Source organism: Gadus morhua, chromosome 3 (assembly GCF_902167405.1).
Source record: "Gadus morhua chromosome 3, gadMor3.0, whole genome shotgun sequence".
Classification (NCBI taxonomy): domain Eukaryota; kingdom Metazoa; phylum Chordata; class Actinopteri; order Gadiformes; family Gadidae; genus Gadus; species Gadus morhua.
Genome location: NC_044050.1, coordinates 29,074,190 through 29,091,658, shown reverse-complemented (window position 1 = coordinate 29,091,658; position 17,469 = coordinate 29,074,190). Strand labels below are relative to the sequence as shown.

Sequence of the window (17,469 nt, the reverse complement as noted above, 5' to 3'; positions counted from 1 at the left end):
CTGGGAGAGGAACCCAACCAGGCAGTATGGGACCTGCTCCAACAGACTGGGAGAGGGACACAACCAGGCAGTACGAGAACCAGGCAGTATGGGACCTGCTCCAACAGACCTACTCCTACATTCACGTTTACATTGAGGGCATTCAACAGACGCTTTTATCCAAAGCATCTTACAATAAGTACATTTGTCAGAAGAAAGAGAAACTACAATATATCTCTGTCGGTACAGAAAGGATGTTCATAGAACCAAGCGCCAAACACTAACAATCGCTAGGCTAACCGTTTCCCTTTATACAACAGAGACAGCTGGGATAAGAAGCTAGACAATGCTAAGTACTATTTATAGATATTATTTTTTTCCTGCTTATGATAGGGTGACACAGACAGGACGGTACGGGAGATAAAGGGGAGGACATCTAGCAAAGGACCAGCGGCAGGAATCGAACCCGGGTCGCTGCGGTGAGGAGCGGGCCTTAACGGTCAGCGCTGTTAAGTCCTATTTCTAAGAGCCAGGACGTGAAACACACGATAGGTGCCACGCTCCTGCCCATGTGCGGCGGCGCGACTGCGTGAGGCGGACCGACCTGCTGGCCTCCTTGATCAGCGCGATGGCGATGAGGATCCTCTTCCTCAGGAAGATGAGGAGCAGGATGATGACCACCTCCACGATGGCCAGGATGATCACTGGGGGGGGGGCAGAGGGTCGCATCAGGACAACGCCAGGGACGTTCAATGTGCTAATGCTAACACAGGGTGCTAATGCTAACACGAGGTTGTATGCTAACAAACAGACTTAAGGTTTGATTGGGGTGGTGTAACAATAGACGTGCGGTGGGTGGATGTGACGTAAGGTTTGATCAGGGTGGTGTTGGGTGAGAGGGTGAGTTGGCGTGGGCTCAGCGTGGGCTCACTGAAGGCCAGCCAGGTCTGTCTGATCTGCAGGTAGATGGAGAAGTCTGTCTGCAGGCCCAGGTCCTTGATGGTGACGTCGGCTCCGGCCACTCCCTTTAGACTGGCGAACTCCCAGTAGCAGTGGAAGATCCCTGAGCGCACAAACCACAGCGAGAGCGATCTCGTTAGGATGACCAGGTCATCATGATCGTCCGTTCAGGAAGGCAGCGATACATTCAGAAATATGAGTTCTAACAAACATTTACATTTACATTCAGGGCATCTATCAGACGCTTTCATCCAAAGCAACTTACAATAAGTATAGTAATATAATATAATATAATATAATATAATTAATGCTGTCAGTTAAACGTGTTATTAACGGTTAACGCAAACTGATTTTAACGGCGTCAATTTTTTTTTACATTTTTTTTTTTGGGCTCAAAACAAAGAAGCAGTAGCCTGACTGCTATGTTCAAGGCAGTCTGTTTGTATGTTCATCGTTTAGTTGCACTATAGGCTTTTTTTTTTGTATCGTCCTGTTTTGATCAGTATATGCCAATGTTGTTATCAATAAAAAACCATTTGCACAAGGCAAGCCGATGCACTTCTCCATTTTGATAAGAGCATTAAAATGAGAACAATTAATGGGACAAAGAAATCAAGGGATCGTGATTAGTCAAGATTAATCGTGAGTTAACTATGACATCAATGTGATTAATCGCGATTAAATATTGAAATCGCTTGACAGCACTAAATATAATATAAACATAAAATACTGACCGTCGCTGTCAGTACAGTAAGGTCGTTCATGGAACCAAGTGCCAAGCACTAACTATCACTAGGTTAACCCATTCCCCGTATTCAACAGATAGCTAGGATAAGACGCTACACAATGCTTAGTACTATTTTTAAGTGCCAGGACTTACAACGTACAATAAGTGCGTAAGAGGGGTGTGTGGGTCGGGGGTTGAGTCTCGGTGAACTCTGAACATAAAGCCTCAATCCTTTCACCTGCAAAATCTTGAAGGTTTTCAGGTCTTAAATCGGTCCAGTTCATTTTGCGGCGTCGGGTGTTAGATGTTCCGACAGGTTGCCATGGGGACCCTTACCGTAGCCGATGACCAGGATGACGAGGATTATCATGACCCAGATCATCACCCCGGCCAGGAACCGCAGCAGCACGATGAAGACGAAGCTGACCACCATCGCTATCACCAGGCCACTAGGAGGAGGAGGAGGGGGAACACAGCGAGACACGCCTTAAAGACAGAGAGACACGCCTTAAACACAGTGAGACACGCCTTATACACAGAGAGACACGCCTTAAACACAGCGAGACACGCCTTAAACACAGCGAGACACGCCTTAAACACAGAGAGACACAGTGAGAGACGCCTTAAACACAGTGAGACACGCCTTAAACACAGAGAGACACGCCTTAAACACAGAGAGACACGCCTTAAACACAGAGAGACACGCCTTAAACACAGTGAGACATGCCTTAAACACAGAGAGACACGCCTTAAAGACAGAGAGACACGCCTTAAACACAGAGAGACACGCCTTAAGAAACACTAAGACACGCCTTAAACACAGTGAGACACGCCTTAAACACAGAGAGACACGCCTTAAACCTATTCTGCACTAGAAGAAGGATTTGTCACATCTTTCGTATCTCTGATACGAGGAACTTTTTTTTCCCACTCACTTAAATTGTCTTCACCTGTCCCTCATGAACATTCCCCTCCTAGTGTATTTAGAAAGCGTGTTTCCCTTTCTCTGTGCCAGTTCATCTTTGTTCTCTGTATCTATCGTCCCAGCATTTTCCGACTGATATTTACGGTTCCCGGTTTTCTGATACCTGCCCGTTTATTCCCGACTACAGCTCGGTCTTCTTGTTGTTACTGTTTGCCTGATCTACTGTAGAGTGATGTCCCGTGTACCGACCTATCAGCCAGTGAAGACCATTCTTTCTACTCAGACTTTGGCCTCCAGGGGGCGTCCTTTGAGTCCTTTTTCCCCTGCTGCTCACCCAGCCGTTACATGTTGGTGACTTTGACACACTTCGACTAGAGGTGCTGAAAGGGTTTTAAGGCGTGTGTCTTAAAACCCATTCAGCACTGTGTAGTCACAACAATTAATCAGCAGTTAATTCACTATTCATACCATTGACTGCTTGTCGGTTAACATAGCAACACTGTTGGGGTGTGAGACCCTGATACTGACGGTAACCACGGTAACTCACAGCAGGATCCAGTACCAGGACACGGTGTAGTCCTCAAAGATCCTCATGGCCACCTGCCGCGCCTCCACCACCAGGTTGGACTTCCTGCGATGCACGTCGTTCAAAAAAAACGGTTTAGTGAGATCACATCAGGACCAATAGACCTCTGAAGAATAAGTCCCGCCTCCGAACCTCAGTCAAAGCTGCGTCGCGTTTTGAACTTCACACTTTTTTGAAAAAGTGTGTAGTTCAAAACTTGACGCAGCTTTTACTATTTTGCCACCTACAGAGTTTGTCATGTACGATCATTCATAGAACCCGTGTTATTTCCCAAAGAAATTTGACAGAGGGAACCGGAACCTTCGGAGGCGGGACTTATTCTTCAGAGGTCTATGGGTTCAGAGGGGCGGGGCTGAGCGGGCTGTCACTCACTTGGCGGCGTCCAATAGCTGCGTGGCGTTGACCTGGTCCCCGGCGTTGTCCGCCAGGGAGGTCTCGTTCCCCACCACCACCACCCCCTTCAGGGTGCCCAGGGCGGGGAGACAGCGGTGGGTGACTGGGGGGGGGGCAGAGGCCACAGCAGGGGGTGAGACCGGGTGTGTGTGAGACAGGGTGTGTGTGAGACAGGGTGTGGGTAAGACTGGGTGTGTGACGTGTGAGACAGGGTGTGTGTGTGTGTGATACAGGCTGTGTGTGGGGCCGGTTGTGTGTGAGACAGGCTGTGTGTGAGACAGGCTGTGTGTGAGACAGGCTGTGTGTGAGACTGGTTGTGTGTGAGACGGGCTGTGTGTGAGACTGGTTATGTGTGAGACAGGATGTGTGTGAGACAGGATGTGTGTGAGACCGGGTACGAGTTAGACCGGGTGTGTGTGAGATATATCTATATATATATATTAATGCTGTCAGTTAAACGCGTTATTAACGGCGTTAACGCAAACCAATTTTAACAGCGTTAATTTTTCGCGTGGGGACGTGATTAATGCAATTTTGTATTTTTTTTAAAAACTATTAGTAGTTTTTTTTTTTTGGCTCAAAACAAAGAAGCAGTAGCCTGACTGCTACGTTCAAGGCAGTATGTTTGTATGTTCATCGTTTAATTGCACTATAGGCTTTTTTTTTGTATCGCCCTGTTTTGATCAGTATATGACAATGTTGTTATCAATAAAAAAAAATTTGCACAAGGCAAGCCGATGCACTTCTCCATGTTGATAAGAGCATTAAAATGGAAAAATTAATGGGACAAAGAAGTCAAGGGATATTTAGCATAGAATTTTTTTGCGATTAATCGTGAGTTAACTATGACATTAATGCGATTAATCGCGAATAAATATTTTAATCGCTTGACAGCACTAATATATATATATATATCTATAAAATAATATATAAAAAGCTGTATAAAAGCTATATAAAATATAATATATAAAAAGCTGTATTTAAATAATGCTTATCCAAGAGAACGGTGTGGAAAAGGCCCCACAGCGTGGTCCATGCTGTGTGTCTCCCAGCAGGGCGTAAAGTGCCCGACAACAGCACGTGATTGGCTAGTGCCGGTGACTCACAGGCTTGGCTGGGGATGAGCATGGCTGGACAGAGTCCCTGGCTGAGGATATCTGGAGCGCTCTGCGGACACACGGCAGAGATTACAGTGTTATTGAGTGTGAACATTTATTCAGAATTTCTCTCCGAAAAAATTCAAAAAGAAAATATTCAAATCGAAAAGAATGTAAAAACATGCATCCAGCTGTTCTGAAATTTATATCAGACAACAACTGAATAAAACAAATAAACTTAGAAGAAAAATATTTAAGAAAGAAATAATCGTATGTTATATTAGTTTGGAGATCGTTTGACCCAAAAATCGAATCAAGATCAAATTTGGATTGATTGCGCAGCCCTACTGGAGACGGGAGGGTACTGCGGGGGCTGCCTCACCATCTTGGTGAAGTTGGTTCCTTCCTTACAGTAACTCCTGTAATAGTCTTGCTTCTTTCTGTCCAAGCTCAGCTTGGCTGTGAGCAGGGTGAGGTGCTCCTTGGGACACGTTTCCACGCATATCTGTGAACCGTGAAGGACACGTTAGGACGTTATTAACAAGAAGGAGATGTTCCTTAGCGTATTGGAGCGGTAGTGGTTGAGCTAATAGTCTGAGGTATGTTATTGTCATTTATCCAAAGCGACTTACAATTAGTACATTTGTCAGATGAAGAGAAACAATATATCGCTGTGGGTACAGTAAGGATGTTCATAGAACCGAGTGCCAAGCACTAACCATCACTAGGTTAACCCATTCCCCGTAGACAACAGGGATAGCTAGGGTAAGATGCTACACAATGCTAAGTACTGTTTGTTAAGTGCAAGGACGCACAACATGCAATAAGTGCTTAAGAGGGGTATGGGGGGTATAGGGGGGTATAGGGGGAGACGATGCAGAGTCTATTGTCATCATCATCATCATCCTCCTCCTCCAAATGGCCATCCTTAGCATCAGCTCCTACGCGTCGGTGTGATACAGCGAGAGCTGAACCATCAACCGGCAAGGAGGCCGTCAAACAGATGGCTCGGGACCACCGCAGTGTGAGAGCAGGCAGGGTCTGGCTCAGGGTACGATGGGGGGGGGGTCTGACCTGTGGGGCCGGCCCCCAGCTCTATGAGAGCAGGGTCTGGCTCAGGGTACGAGGGGGGGGGGGGGTCTGACCTGTGTGGTGGGACACTGGAGCTCCAGGAGCACCAGGGGGCTGGCACACTTCAGGATGTTGAAGTAGAACAGCAGAGGCTTCTTCCTGTAGGGGGGAGGGACAAGGAGGGACGGGGGAGAGACAGGGGAGAGACGGGGGAGGGACGGGGGAGGGACGGGGGAGGGACGGGGGAGGGACGGGGGAGGGACGGGGGAGGAACAGAGGAGAGACGGGGGAGCGACAGGGGAGAGACAGGGGTGAGACAGGGGAGTGAGAGAGAGGGGAGAGAGGGGAGGGAAAAGGGAGAGACAGGTGAGTGAGACGGGGGAGTGACGGGGGTGTGAGAGGAGAGAGACAGGGGAGTGTTTCCTCTGCGCTCCCCAGACGACTCCATGTCTGGTCACTGAGCAGATCGGGGCGCGGCCCGGCGCTAATGGATGAGGTCATCAGGGAGGCCAGCCGGTACCGTACCGCAGGGAATCGAGGAGCCAATGGGCTCCGATCCCTCCCCCAGACCACACCCTTATCTCATGACATCACCATCAAGGTTAAGCTCTATATTGGATCCCACTGATTCAAATGAAACCACCCGGAACGTCTCACACATACTGCAGCAAGACGGAGACGTGGAAAAGATTATTGTCACTATAATAAGTGGAATCTGACACGATATCAACGCATGCTAACATGCTGCTCGCAAACCAAACACTGAGAGGACGTCTTTGGCTCTGATCAGAATACCTGTCTGTCTCTGGATCACGGATGTAAACGATAAAGGTATCAATAATGAATCTACATCCTCATTTCATCACCGTAGCGATACAACCCAAAGACGCCCCCGCGGTAGCGACGGGGTTATGGTACGGCCGCACTGGGCTGCAGATCTACGCTGAGCCCCCTCCGGTCAGAGGCCGTCGGGGGGGGGGGGGGGGGGGTACTCACTCCATGGGAGTCCCGGCCTGCCCACAGAACTGCCCCCTGCTGTCCGTGGGGTAGATCACCTTCCTGGGGTCGCCCTGGGACCAAGCTGGGGGGGGGGACGGAACAGAGCACACCGGAGTCAGCTGGTTAAACACTGTCTGTCTGTCTGTCTGTCTCTCTGTCTGTCTGTCTCTCTGTCTCACTCTCTGTCTGTCTGTCTGTCTCACTCTCTGTCTGTCTGTCTGTCTGTCTGTCTGTCTGTCTCTCTGTCTGTCTCACTCTCTGTCTGTCTGTCTGTCTCTCTGTCTGTCGCTCAGTCTCTATCTGTCTGTCTGTCTGTCTGTCTGTCTGTCTGTCTCTCAGTCTGTCTCTCAGTCTGTCTGTCTGTCTGTCTGTCTGTCTGTCTGTCTGTCTGTCTCTGTCTGTCTGTCTGTCTGTCTGTCTGTCTGTCTGTCTGTCTCTGTCTGTCTGTTTGTCTTATTCAGACAGCACTGAGAGTCCTGAGTGACATAATCTAGTCTCATGACCTCCAAAACATTCCTCATCGTCATCATCATTATCATCATGCCCATCATCATCATCATCATCATCATCATCATCATCATTACCCAGGAGCCCCACGGCGAAGTATCCGAACAGGAAGAGGATGAAGAGGATACAGCAGAGGACATCGGTGCAACCCCTGGAGGTCCAAACACACAGAGGGCTGTTAGATCTGAGGGGGGAGGAGGAGGAGGGAGGAGGGAGAGGGAGGAGGGGGAGGGAGGAGGAGGGAGGGAGGAGGGGGAGGAGGGAGGGAGGAGGGGGGGAGGGGGAGGGAGGAGGGGGAGGAGGGAGGAGGGAGAGGGAGGAGTGAGGAGGGTGGGAGGAGGGGGAGGAGGGAGGGAGGAGGGGGAGGAAGGGGAGGAGGGAGGGAGGGGCGAGTGGGAGGAGGGAGGAGGGGAGGAGGGAGGGAGAGGGAGGAGGAGGGGAGGAGGGGGAGGGAGGGAGGGAGGAGGGAGGGAGGAGGGAGGGAGGGGGGAGGAGGGGGAGGGAGAAGGGAGGGCAGACACACCACGGGGAGAGACTCCCTCTGTTCAGCTCCTGAAACATGAAGCCACTCACCTGTTGTGGATCGGTCCCTTGAAGTTTGCATCAAACTTCCTGGCCTCTCCTGTTGGCGAAATCAGATACGCATAAATTAATCAACGGTGTCAAAGGAGTCCACAAAACCTATTTCTGACTTTCCCTGTTCCCATCGCACACTCTGAAAGATGTAAGACAAGGATAATGATATGTGGCGGCATGTGGCTCAGGAAACCGATAGGGTTTGCTGGTAACCGGGAGGTTGCTAGTTCGATCCTCGGAGTGTCGAGGTGACCATGAGCAAGACACCTCAACCTACCTGCTCCCGACGAGCCGTCTGTCGCCTTGTGTGGTGACACCGCCGTCGGTGTGTGAGTGAGTGCATGAATGGGTGAATGTATGTAAAGCGCTTTGAGTGGCCACTGGTTAGAAAGGCGCTATATAAATCGACTCCATTTACCATTTACCATATGGTATATGATTATGATATTCTAACTCATGCAAATAAAAATGAAAACACAAACACAAATATACAGTATGTATAGAGGACTTTCAACGCATACTGTACCTGGATAGGAACACATATGCTAAAGAGGAGAGCGCCATTTAAAGAGACATATTGACATGGCAAAAGGCCAGGATTCATCACCAGATTGGCATAGCAACCCACAAAATGGCCCCCGGTGACTCCCCTGCGATCGCTGCCGGCCGCCATGGAAACGAGCCAGAGAAACAACATCAGCCCACAACTAAAGTCTGGGCGTCCGCATTGGGATGACATCACCGGCGGCCACACCACAAATCTCATTACCCCAGAGGATATGGATTCTGCAAGAATAGAGGATTAAAAAATCAAGTCCCCTACATTAAGTGGACTTGTATGTACACACTTATTGTATGTTGTATGTCCTTGCACTTAAAAATAGTACCTATCATTGGGTATCCAGCGTCTCATCCTAGCTATCTTTGTTGTCTACGGGGAATGGGTTAACCTAGTGGTTGTTAGTGCTTGGCACTTGTTTCTATGAACATCCTCACTGCACCGACAGCAAAATAATGTGGTTTGTCTTTCTTCTGACAAATGTACTTATTGTAAGTCACTTTGGATAAAAGCGTCTGCTAAAAGCATAAATGTAAATGCAAAATGTGTTACCAAGGATTTCTGGGGTCATCAGGCTGACCGGATAGATTGAGTCATTATTATACTTTTTACATATTCTGGACGTGGTTATTATTTTCTCAAAGCTGAAGAGTAGTAGGATGATTCTGAGATTCAGCAGCTAGTAGCAGACAGGGCAGCTCGTGTGTGCCTTCCTTCCCGTTCGAGGTGCCAGTAAGACAGTGTAAGGTGAGTCACCGCCCCGTCAGGCGGCTGGGTGTCGGTGTAACATGGCTCAGCCCGCCCACACCAAGACGAGGTGGCAGCAGCAGACACGCACCGCCTCGTAAGTGGAAACTGGGGTGTGAGATACGACTACCAGCACTTCTGTCCGCACGCAGGATTACACATCAAACGTGTAGCTCGCTTCACACACTGGTTCAGAACGACGGGAAGAAAGAGAGAAAACATTACAGTACCGTTCTGTCTGTCCGTCTTCATGCCGACGCTCGTGATGTCTTGGTCTTAACCGTTTGTTTTGGCTTCTCTCAGCTCAGTGGCACGTTTAACGTCCCCTTCCTGTATTGACAGCCTCAGTCTTCATCTCGCTACCACCCACCACCAGAATTCTCACTTCCTGTATTCTCTTTCTTACTTCTTCTGCAATAAAACCTCGATGAGGATCTCCTTTTCTGTTATCTTCTAATCACATATTTTCCTCTTTCTCTTACTTTTGGCCCGGGGACAATTACTTCCCCCTCTCTATGTAGTGTGAAAACAGTGGTTGACGTTATTCTAGTCCTTACAGGCTTAATCTGTGTGTGTAGTATAGAAAACTCCACCAGAGAGAGTTGGCCTCTCTAAGAAAACTGACATCAACAAAGCTACAGAAGCAGCCAACTATTCAACCATACAGGAAAGCTTCCTCATTGCCAATGCTTAATACAGAATACATAGAAAATAGAGAACAGAAAATAGCAGGTGCTAGTTGCAAATCTGTGTGAAACAAATAAACTAAAATCGTTCAAAAAACAATGACCTATTGTACCTTGACAATCTCTTCAGGTCCACTAAGGATTGGCAACTACATCTCTCTGGTTGGATGTGTGAGAGTTAGGCTATCCTTCGTCTCAGCTCAAAGCCTGGCCACATTCTCTCTGGTTTGATGTGTTAGAGTTAGGCTATCCTTCGTCTCAGCTAAACCCTGGCCTGCTCACATTCTCTGCCTTGTGAATCATGGCCGCAAGCCCGCCATGATAAGGCAGACAATGCCAACTATTGACATGCCTCTGCGTTCCCCTGAAACAGATTCTAACACCCGTACACTAAAGGCCTCAAGGACCGTTTGAGCTGCCTCGACATTGTGTTAAAGTGAGAGGTTTGGATCGTTTCACTCATAGGCCAGTTCCTTCCATACGGAAATTGCCAGTCAAGAGCTTTACTGAAAACAAAAATCAATGCTCAAATATTTGGTAATTTTATGGAACGTAATGGGCAAATATTGTTTAGCAAAAAGGTTGGTAAGTCTTATGCTTTGCACTTAACATTGACAATGTTGAAGGGGAAACTCTGCGAAGCACATTCCGCTTGCACTGCAGATTATAAAGCATAAGGACACGACTTCTCCTGGGTGTGGCCCTGCTGTTTTCTAGAAGCTTGCCATTCTGAACTACAGTGTGTCTTATTAGAAACACATGGAACTCAAATCAACTAGACAGACAAACTAGATAACATTGATTGCTACAAATGTTGTACATATTAAGAATGGCGCGTGGGGAGCTAATGGCTACTATTGTCATTTGATATTGTTTATCATAGATAACCGATTCTACTGGTCATTATCTGTGTGTGTGTGTGTGTGTGTGTGTGTGTGTGTGTGTGTGTGTGTGTGTGTGTGTGTGTGTGTGTGTGTGTGTGTGTGGATTCACACAGACACACACACACAAACACACACACACACACACGCACTGCTCACTATCCCCCCCACCCAAGTAGCTTGTGGGTGAGAGTGAGTTGGTGTGGGCGTGTGTGTTTGTGTCCGTGTGTTTGTGTGTGTGCGTGTGTGTCTATGTTTGTGTGTCTGTGCGTGATTGGCTCGTTTCATGCATGTGAGTGCGCTGTCAAGAGGATGCTTTTTGTTTTCATTCCCTTACAAAGGAATGAACTTTTCAGACTTTTACAGCAGAGTCATGCTGTCACAATCCGGTTAGATCCTTCCCTGGGATCACATCAAGATCCATCATTTAGGACATTTTCCAGGGCAGCTCGAGTCAGGCTGCCACTGCTGCTTGGTAAGGTATTGATGAATCACACACATGATTCAACCAAGCCGCAATCCCCCCATCCGGCAGGCGATCAAGGGGAAGCCTTCATGGTCATGTTTGACTATGGAAGTATGACTCGGTGTGTGTGTGTGTGTGTGTGTGTGTGTGTGTGTGTGTGTGTGTGTGTGTGTGTGTGTGTGTGTATGTCTGTGTGCGTGTGCGTGCATGTGTGCATGAGTCTGTGTGTGATTGTGTGGTAACAGGACATGTTAAGACCAGCTGGATTCTGCTCCCTGAGTCTCATAGCTCCGGGCGGGCTGCGCCTCAGGCCGACTGAAACACACACAAGCTCCTGCATGCGTCCACAACCCACGTGGACGGCTACGGCCTGTTGAGAACTGATAAATGGTAAATGGACTGCATTTATACCGCGCTTTCCTAGCCAGCAACCCCTCAAAGCGCTTTACAACCTTGCCTAACATCCACCCATTCATGTACACATTCACTCTACCTCCTGAGAAACATGCCTCCCTGATCAAACATTAAATCAGAACACCTCGGTCTCTTAACACCGGTTTCGTGATCGGCTTCTGCCCGTGTCTTAGTGGGAGGCTCGGTGGTTTGGTGGTGGGCCAATCTAAAGAGGAGGGCGGGAATGTCTGAGTCCGGACCTCTTGTATAAATAGTTTAAAGGGGGGGTCAGGGGTTAACGACCTTTGAGGCTGCGTGGGGAGGGGGAGAGAGTATCAGCGCTAGCAGGAAAACATCTATGGTGCCTTTCACGTCGTATACCACGCCCCCCCCCCCCCCCCCCCCCCCGACCAACCCCCCCCTGCTGGGCGGGGGGTGTTCCACCACAACAGACCCATCATGGGCGTGGAGGGTTAGAAAAAGCAAAGCAGAGGAATCAAGCCGGCTTTTGTTTGGTTAGCGTCTTCCTGTGTGTGTGTGTGTGTGTGTCTGTGTCTGTGTCTGTGTCTGTGTGTGTGTGTGTGTGTGTGTGTGTGTGTGTGTGTGTGTGTGTGTGTGTGTCTGTGTGTGTGTGTTACTCAGGGTTGAAAAAGCATGGTTATTAAGAACTTCATGACTCAACAGTTCATGTCAACACACGGGCTTAGTCGGAACCCATCAGATGAGAGTGCGTCATAGGAGACACTGCTTAGACCCAGACGTTATTTAGATGTTATATATGGTACACTAGTACAGACTTTAAGCTGTTTAGTATGCAGTAGGATGGATCTTCCTTCTATCGATCCCGTTTGGTGTATTGCACGTTATGCGTATAATGTGTGATAATTCATAAATCCTAGAACGTCAATGTTACTCCACGGAAGATTCTTAACCCATTAGGTCTCGGATCAGGCAAACAATGTGGTTGTAAAGCGGAAATTAAGAACGGAATCACTTAAAAAACACTCGGGTCTAAAGGAAAAGGATGCAACCCTCCCGACCGCCCATACGGCACACCCATCCTCCTCCTCTTCCTACTCCACCACCTCCTCCTCCACCACCTCCTCCTCCTCCTTGTTTTCATGACTGATGAGAAATATTCAGAACCGAGGAGACCCGATAATAACCGAGTCTAAAGGAAAAGAATGCAACCAGATCTCCTGACCACTCATGCGGTGCACACCCGTCCTTCTCCTTGTTTTCATGTCTGAGGAGAAATATAAAACACCGAGAGGAATTGAGGAGAACCGGGGAGAACGGTTCACACGCAGGAGTGCTTCTTACCGTATTTCGTGTCGGAGGTCTTCTCGTCGGAATCCATTCTCACCGAGCGTTACTTCCTCTTCACCACTGGACCGATGATCTGGACTAGACCGGCGTTACCATGGAAATGCCAGGAGAAAGCGTCTAACAGCGTCCTCACGGCGCGGAGCGGGGGCGGGAATGATGATGTGCATTCCAATCCACACACAAGGGATCCAACAGCCAATCAGGATGGGGTTTAGGGGCTGATTGAAGGGTCGTTTGGCCAGCTAGAACCGATACTGGTTGGGCGAAAATGAAACGCCCGCTACTTTACTTGTTAATAAATAGTCGAATAAAAATGTCTTGTCGTCATTCTAAGTTGTTTTTGAGCAACCAAGTGAACACTTTCACTTTTATAGATATTTTAATAAAAAGATCTATAATAAATCTTTTAATACATTTCTAATAATCAATCTTTTAATAAAAAGATCTATCCGCTCCAACGGAAAGAAATAATAATACATAAATGGCTAGAACAACGTTACCTTAGCGTTACAGTAAGGATGTAACGACGGAGTATAATAATCATTATTCAATATAATCAATATAATCATTGTATGCATGATTACAAAGTAATCAATCATTATCTTCTCTTTCGTTGTTTTGTATATTTGGAATTTTTCCAGTGTAGGCCTTTAATACCTGCAATAAATAGTAATGCAAATAATAATGTTAAGATGTTTCTTCAGCTGCATACCAGACCAATATCTCTGGACAACATTTGTTCTATTATTAATATTATTATATGCTTTTAGTACTACTTTGCATGTAAATGATGGCACCCATCTCACCATCCCAGGATCAGGGGTCGACCATTCTGTGTTTCTTCCCAAGATCTCTGCCTTTTATCTTGCCTGTTGGGGGTATAGGGTTAGGGGGTGTCATAAATAAATATATAGATATAATCCTATGCAATTAACATGAACCTGTATCAAAGCAGGTTTTTCTATTAGAATTTTTCTATTTTAGTAGCATGCACTTTTTATGAATCGTAAAAAGTTGTACCTGATCACGTACGACACCATTAGCTCAGCAATAAACGGAACAGGCACATTGCATTGTCTTATAATAATAAAAAATAATAATAAATGAAATTTATATAGCGCTTAATATGGTACTCTAAGACGCTTATGCATGTGTACTTTGACCTTACCGTCTACCAATCCCCTCTCCTGCCTGTGGTTCACGAAATCTTGCCAGAAACTCGCTCATACTGAACCGGTGAACCATTATGCTGACAGAGATAATTATGAAGTTACAATTTGGTCAGTCTCGGAGGAATTCCATTAAAATTTATACTTAATTTAGTCGTCGGTTAGAATCCGATGATTGACCACTAGAGGGCTCCAAAGAACGGATTATGATTTCACTGCCATTTCCACCCCCGGGTGACTATTTTAATGGTCAAAATAATTGATTAATGCTTTGCATCCAAACAAGAATAATACATCAACAATAAAATGGTTTTCTTTCATAGAAACACACTCATCTATGGGAAGAGCCAGCGCTTCAGTGTTGAATTTCCCATGTGAAGTCGAGGTGTAAGATTGCTTCTGTACTCAAACAAGCATCCAGTAGGTCAAACATGTGGTTAGATTGACTTTATATTCAAACTACCTTAACAAAGGACATCTATCTCAAAGCTTAGATGCGTAGTAATTTGAAAAGTGCTGTGCATTTTTTCAATATTATTATCACAATAGTGGATTGAGGTTGAAGGGGGTAAGGTTTTAAACAAATTTGAAACGCATCCCTCAAATAATTTCCGTCATTCAAAAAATCTTTATTTATTTAAAGTTGGAAAATGTATGAGAATAAGCAGAATAACGCTTAACAAAACTGGATTCATAGCTGTTCAATGAGCAAATGGTTCAAGATCTAGATGGTACATCCAAACATATGAATCAGAACAGAAGACAAACAGTTATATATCAACAACGACCAACAAACAAAATAGATATGTTCTAAGATAAATATATTTATACATATCCACAACGCCCCACAAACACAATAGAAATGCTCCAAGATATTATATTTATACGTCAACAACGACCCACCAACACAATAGGTATGCTCTAAGATATGCTAATCCATGGACGGTGTGTCACTGCTCTGGCGTGAGGCTGAGGGCCAGGCCCTGGCTGAGGCCCTTGAGGGCCTGACGGGCCCCAAGGAGGTCCTCGTTGAGCTGGCTGCACCTCTCCAGTACCCCCGACAGCTCCTCCAGCTTGGTCTGCATGTCACAGCTGTTGTCCTCGTAGACCGCGTACATGTGCTCCTTCATCTCCTGGCTGAACTCCGTCACCTGAGGGGACACTGATTAATACTAGAGATGTTCCCATACACGTTTCCCATTCCGACTTTCCAAGTTCCAACTCAGACTTTCCACCTTATGAACGCAGCATAACACCGTAGTGGTGTTTGTGATGTTCTGTAGTTTAGTAAGTGAGCTAGTCATGTGATGGTATCGGAGGAGAGGAAAAACAACAATATATCGCTGTCGGTGCAGTAAGGACGTTCATAGTTACCTTCTCCGCCAGCGTTTCCTGGAAGCTCTCCATCACCTTCTGGTCGTTGGCGCGGCGGTCATTGATCCTGGCCACCATGTACTGCACCTTTGCGCTGATGTCGTCTATCTTTGAACTATATTTCAAATATGAAAGTTTATTAAATTATATTAAATGCATGTCATTAGGGCTCCACATGGAGTGAAACTCAATGTGTGATCCACTAACTGGTTGGTGCTGCTGCTGAGTGAGGACTGCTCCAGGGATGAGTTCTGCTCTGACCCGAGCCCTTCATCCTGATCAGAGGTTCAGTACCACACACAAGGAAGGAGACATGAGGAAGAAGACACAAGGAAGACGACACAAGGAAGAAGACACAAGGAAGAAGACACAAGGAAGAAGACACAAGGAAGAAGTCAGAATCCCCCTGGATAATAATTACTGTATCACTCAGTAATATTATCATACTCTTTAACAAAGTTTAAATTGCTAGCACACACACAAACACGCAAACACATGCACGCACGCACGCACGCACACACACACACACACACACACACACACACACACACACACACACACACACACACACACACACACACACACACACACACACACACACACACACACACACACACACACACACACACACACACCAACGCCTCTCACAGTCTTACTAGCCTACCACCTGTAAGGTTTCACTGGCTCGGCTATCAAACTCAAGACCCATAGCGCCATCTATTGGTGGATGATTGGTATAGCAGAGCTATAGACGTATGTGGAGGAGGTGAGTGAGGGGTGGAGGAGGCTAGTGGGGGGTGGAGATACACTACCTGCATGTCGTCATGTCCGGGATGAGGTGGTGGAGGACGTGAATGGGAGGTGGAGGGGCCCTCGTCTAAGATCTCCATCTATTCAATTAAGAAAAGTCCTGGGCCTGGGAAATATTATATAGGCTATTATGTATATATATATATATGTAATATGTAAGACGTTTATGGCTCCAATAGTTAGTTGAAGAGAAACATGTACAGCTTTGCTTACATTACAGTTCATTTTGACGAAAACATTTATCGAAAGAAACTCCTAATAAGTGCATTTAACTGAAGTTAAAACCCAGAGATTGGAAGAAACATGCGAGTAACTTTACGTACAAATCCTCGAGAAGGCCAACTGTTTCCGGTTTACACAGCTAGCGGTTTCCATACGCATTGTAGCTTAGCATGCGGCTAGCCACTACATTAATTCGTCAAACCTGCTACTAAACAAATAAATTAAGGGCAAATGATATTACCTTAAAAAAGAAAATATTCCGTATAATTCGAAAGCAATGATTTGATTTAATTTGAATTGAATTCTGCATTAACATCAGCAAAAATGTCAATGAAGTAGACTCACGCTGGTTGAAGTTAAATATGTTCCCGCGCTTATGTTTTGGTTGAAGCTCCTCCCACTTTCCTTTTTGGTTCCGTTACAACCCCTCCCACTCTCCCTATTTTGATACTTTACAACTCCTCCCACTTTGGCTCGGTTAAGCTCCTCCCCCCCCCACGCTGCCTCCCTGTGGATCACTCGGTGGGTCAGGCTGTGGATTACTTCAGCACCGCGGACAGCAGAGAGCCTACCGCTCTGGATCAGAGGACCGCAGGGATTTGAAACACTGGCGTCATGTTCTCTCAGCAGGCCGGTCGCTGATGCACTTCGCCTGGGGACCCTAATGTCCGGTTGGTGAATTGTTGTGTCTGTGATCTTTAGGGCTTGCTGGTAAACTTTTGTCGTGGTCTTAAATGTGTAAGTGCAAGCATTATTTCGTCGATTTACAGAACTAAAATGTGTGCCATTTTTAATTTAATACATTTTTTAATTTAACATCTGAATAAGTATGTAAAGGTAAAAGGTAGCACTGTAATAAGTATAAAAAAGAAATAGTATATTAGCTCAATATTCTTATTCATCTGAAAGAGCGATTAGACAAAAGCACAACATATATATATATATAACTGTACACACATATATATATATAACTGTACATACATATTTATATATATGTATACTGTACACATATT

The 17,469-nt window shown here is 46.4% G+C and overlaps 1 protein-coding gene across 3 annotated transcripts in view; it reads right to left on the bottom strand.

Moving 5' to 3' along the window:
* slc44a2 (solute carrier family 44 member 2 (CTL2 blood group)) overlaps nt 1–13,045 on the bottom strand; it is a 20,553-nt gene extending 7,508 nt beyond the window's left edge. The window contains exons 1-12 of one of the 3 annotated variants that reach the window (XM_030350573.1): nt 12,876–13,045; nt 7,818–7,866; nt 7,322–7,395; nt 6,735–6,819; nt 5,813–5,897; nt 5,050–5,172; nt 4,677–4,737; nt 3,550–3,673; nt 3,139–3,222; nt 2,003–2,115; nt 911–1,042; nt 584–683 (exon numbers count right to left, since the gene is read on the bottom strand). In XM_030350573.1, coding sequence (XP_030206433.1) covers nt 584–683; nt 911–1,042; nt 2,003–2,115; nt 3,139–3,222; nt 3,550–3,673; nt 4,677–4,737; nt 5,050–5,172; nt 5,813–5,897; nt 6,735–6,819; nt 7,322–7,395; nt 7,818–7,866; nt 12,876–12,912 — 1,067 coding nt within the window. In that variant the 5' untranslated portion in view covers nt 12,913–13,045. Of the gene's footprint in view, nt 1–583; nt 684–910; nt 1,043–2,002; nt 2,116–3,138; nt 3,223–3,549; nt 3,674–4,676; nt 4,738–5,049; nt 5,173–5,812; nt 5,898–6,734; nt 6,820–7,321; nt 7,396–7,817; nt 7,867–9,356; nt 9,740–12,875 lie in introns of those variants that run through there. The other 2 variants (XM_030350576.1, XM_030350574.1) reach the window with 2 other exon arrangements.
* Between the last annotated feature and the right edge of the window lie 4,424 nt (nt 13,046–17,469).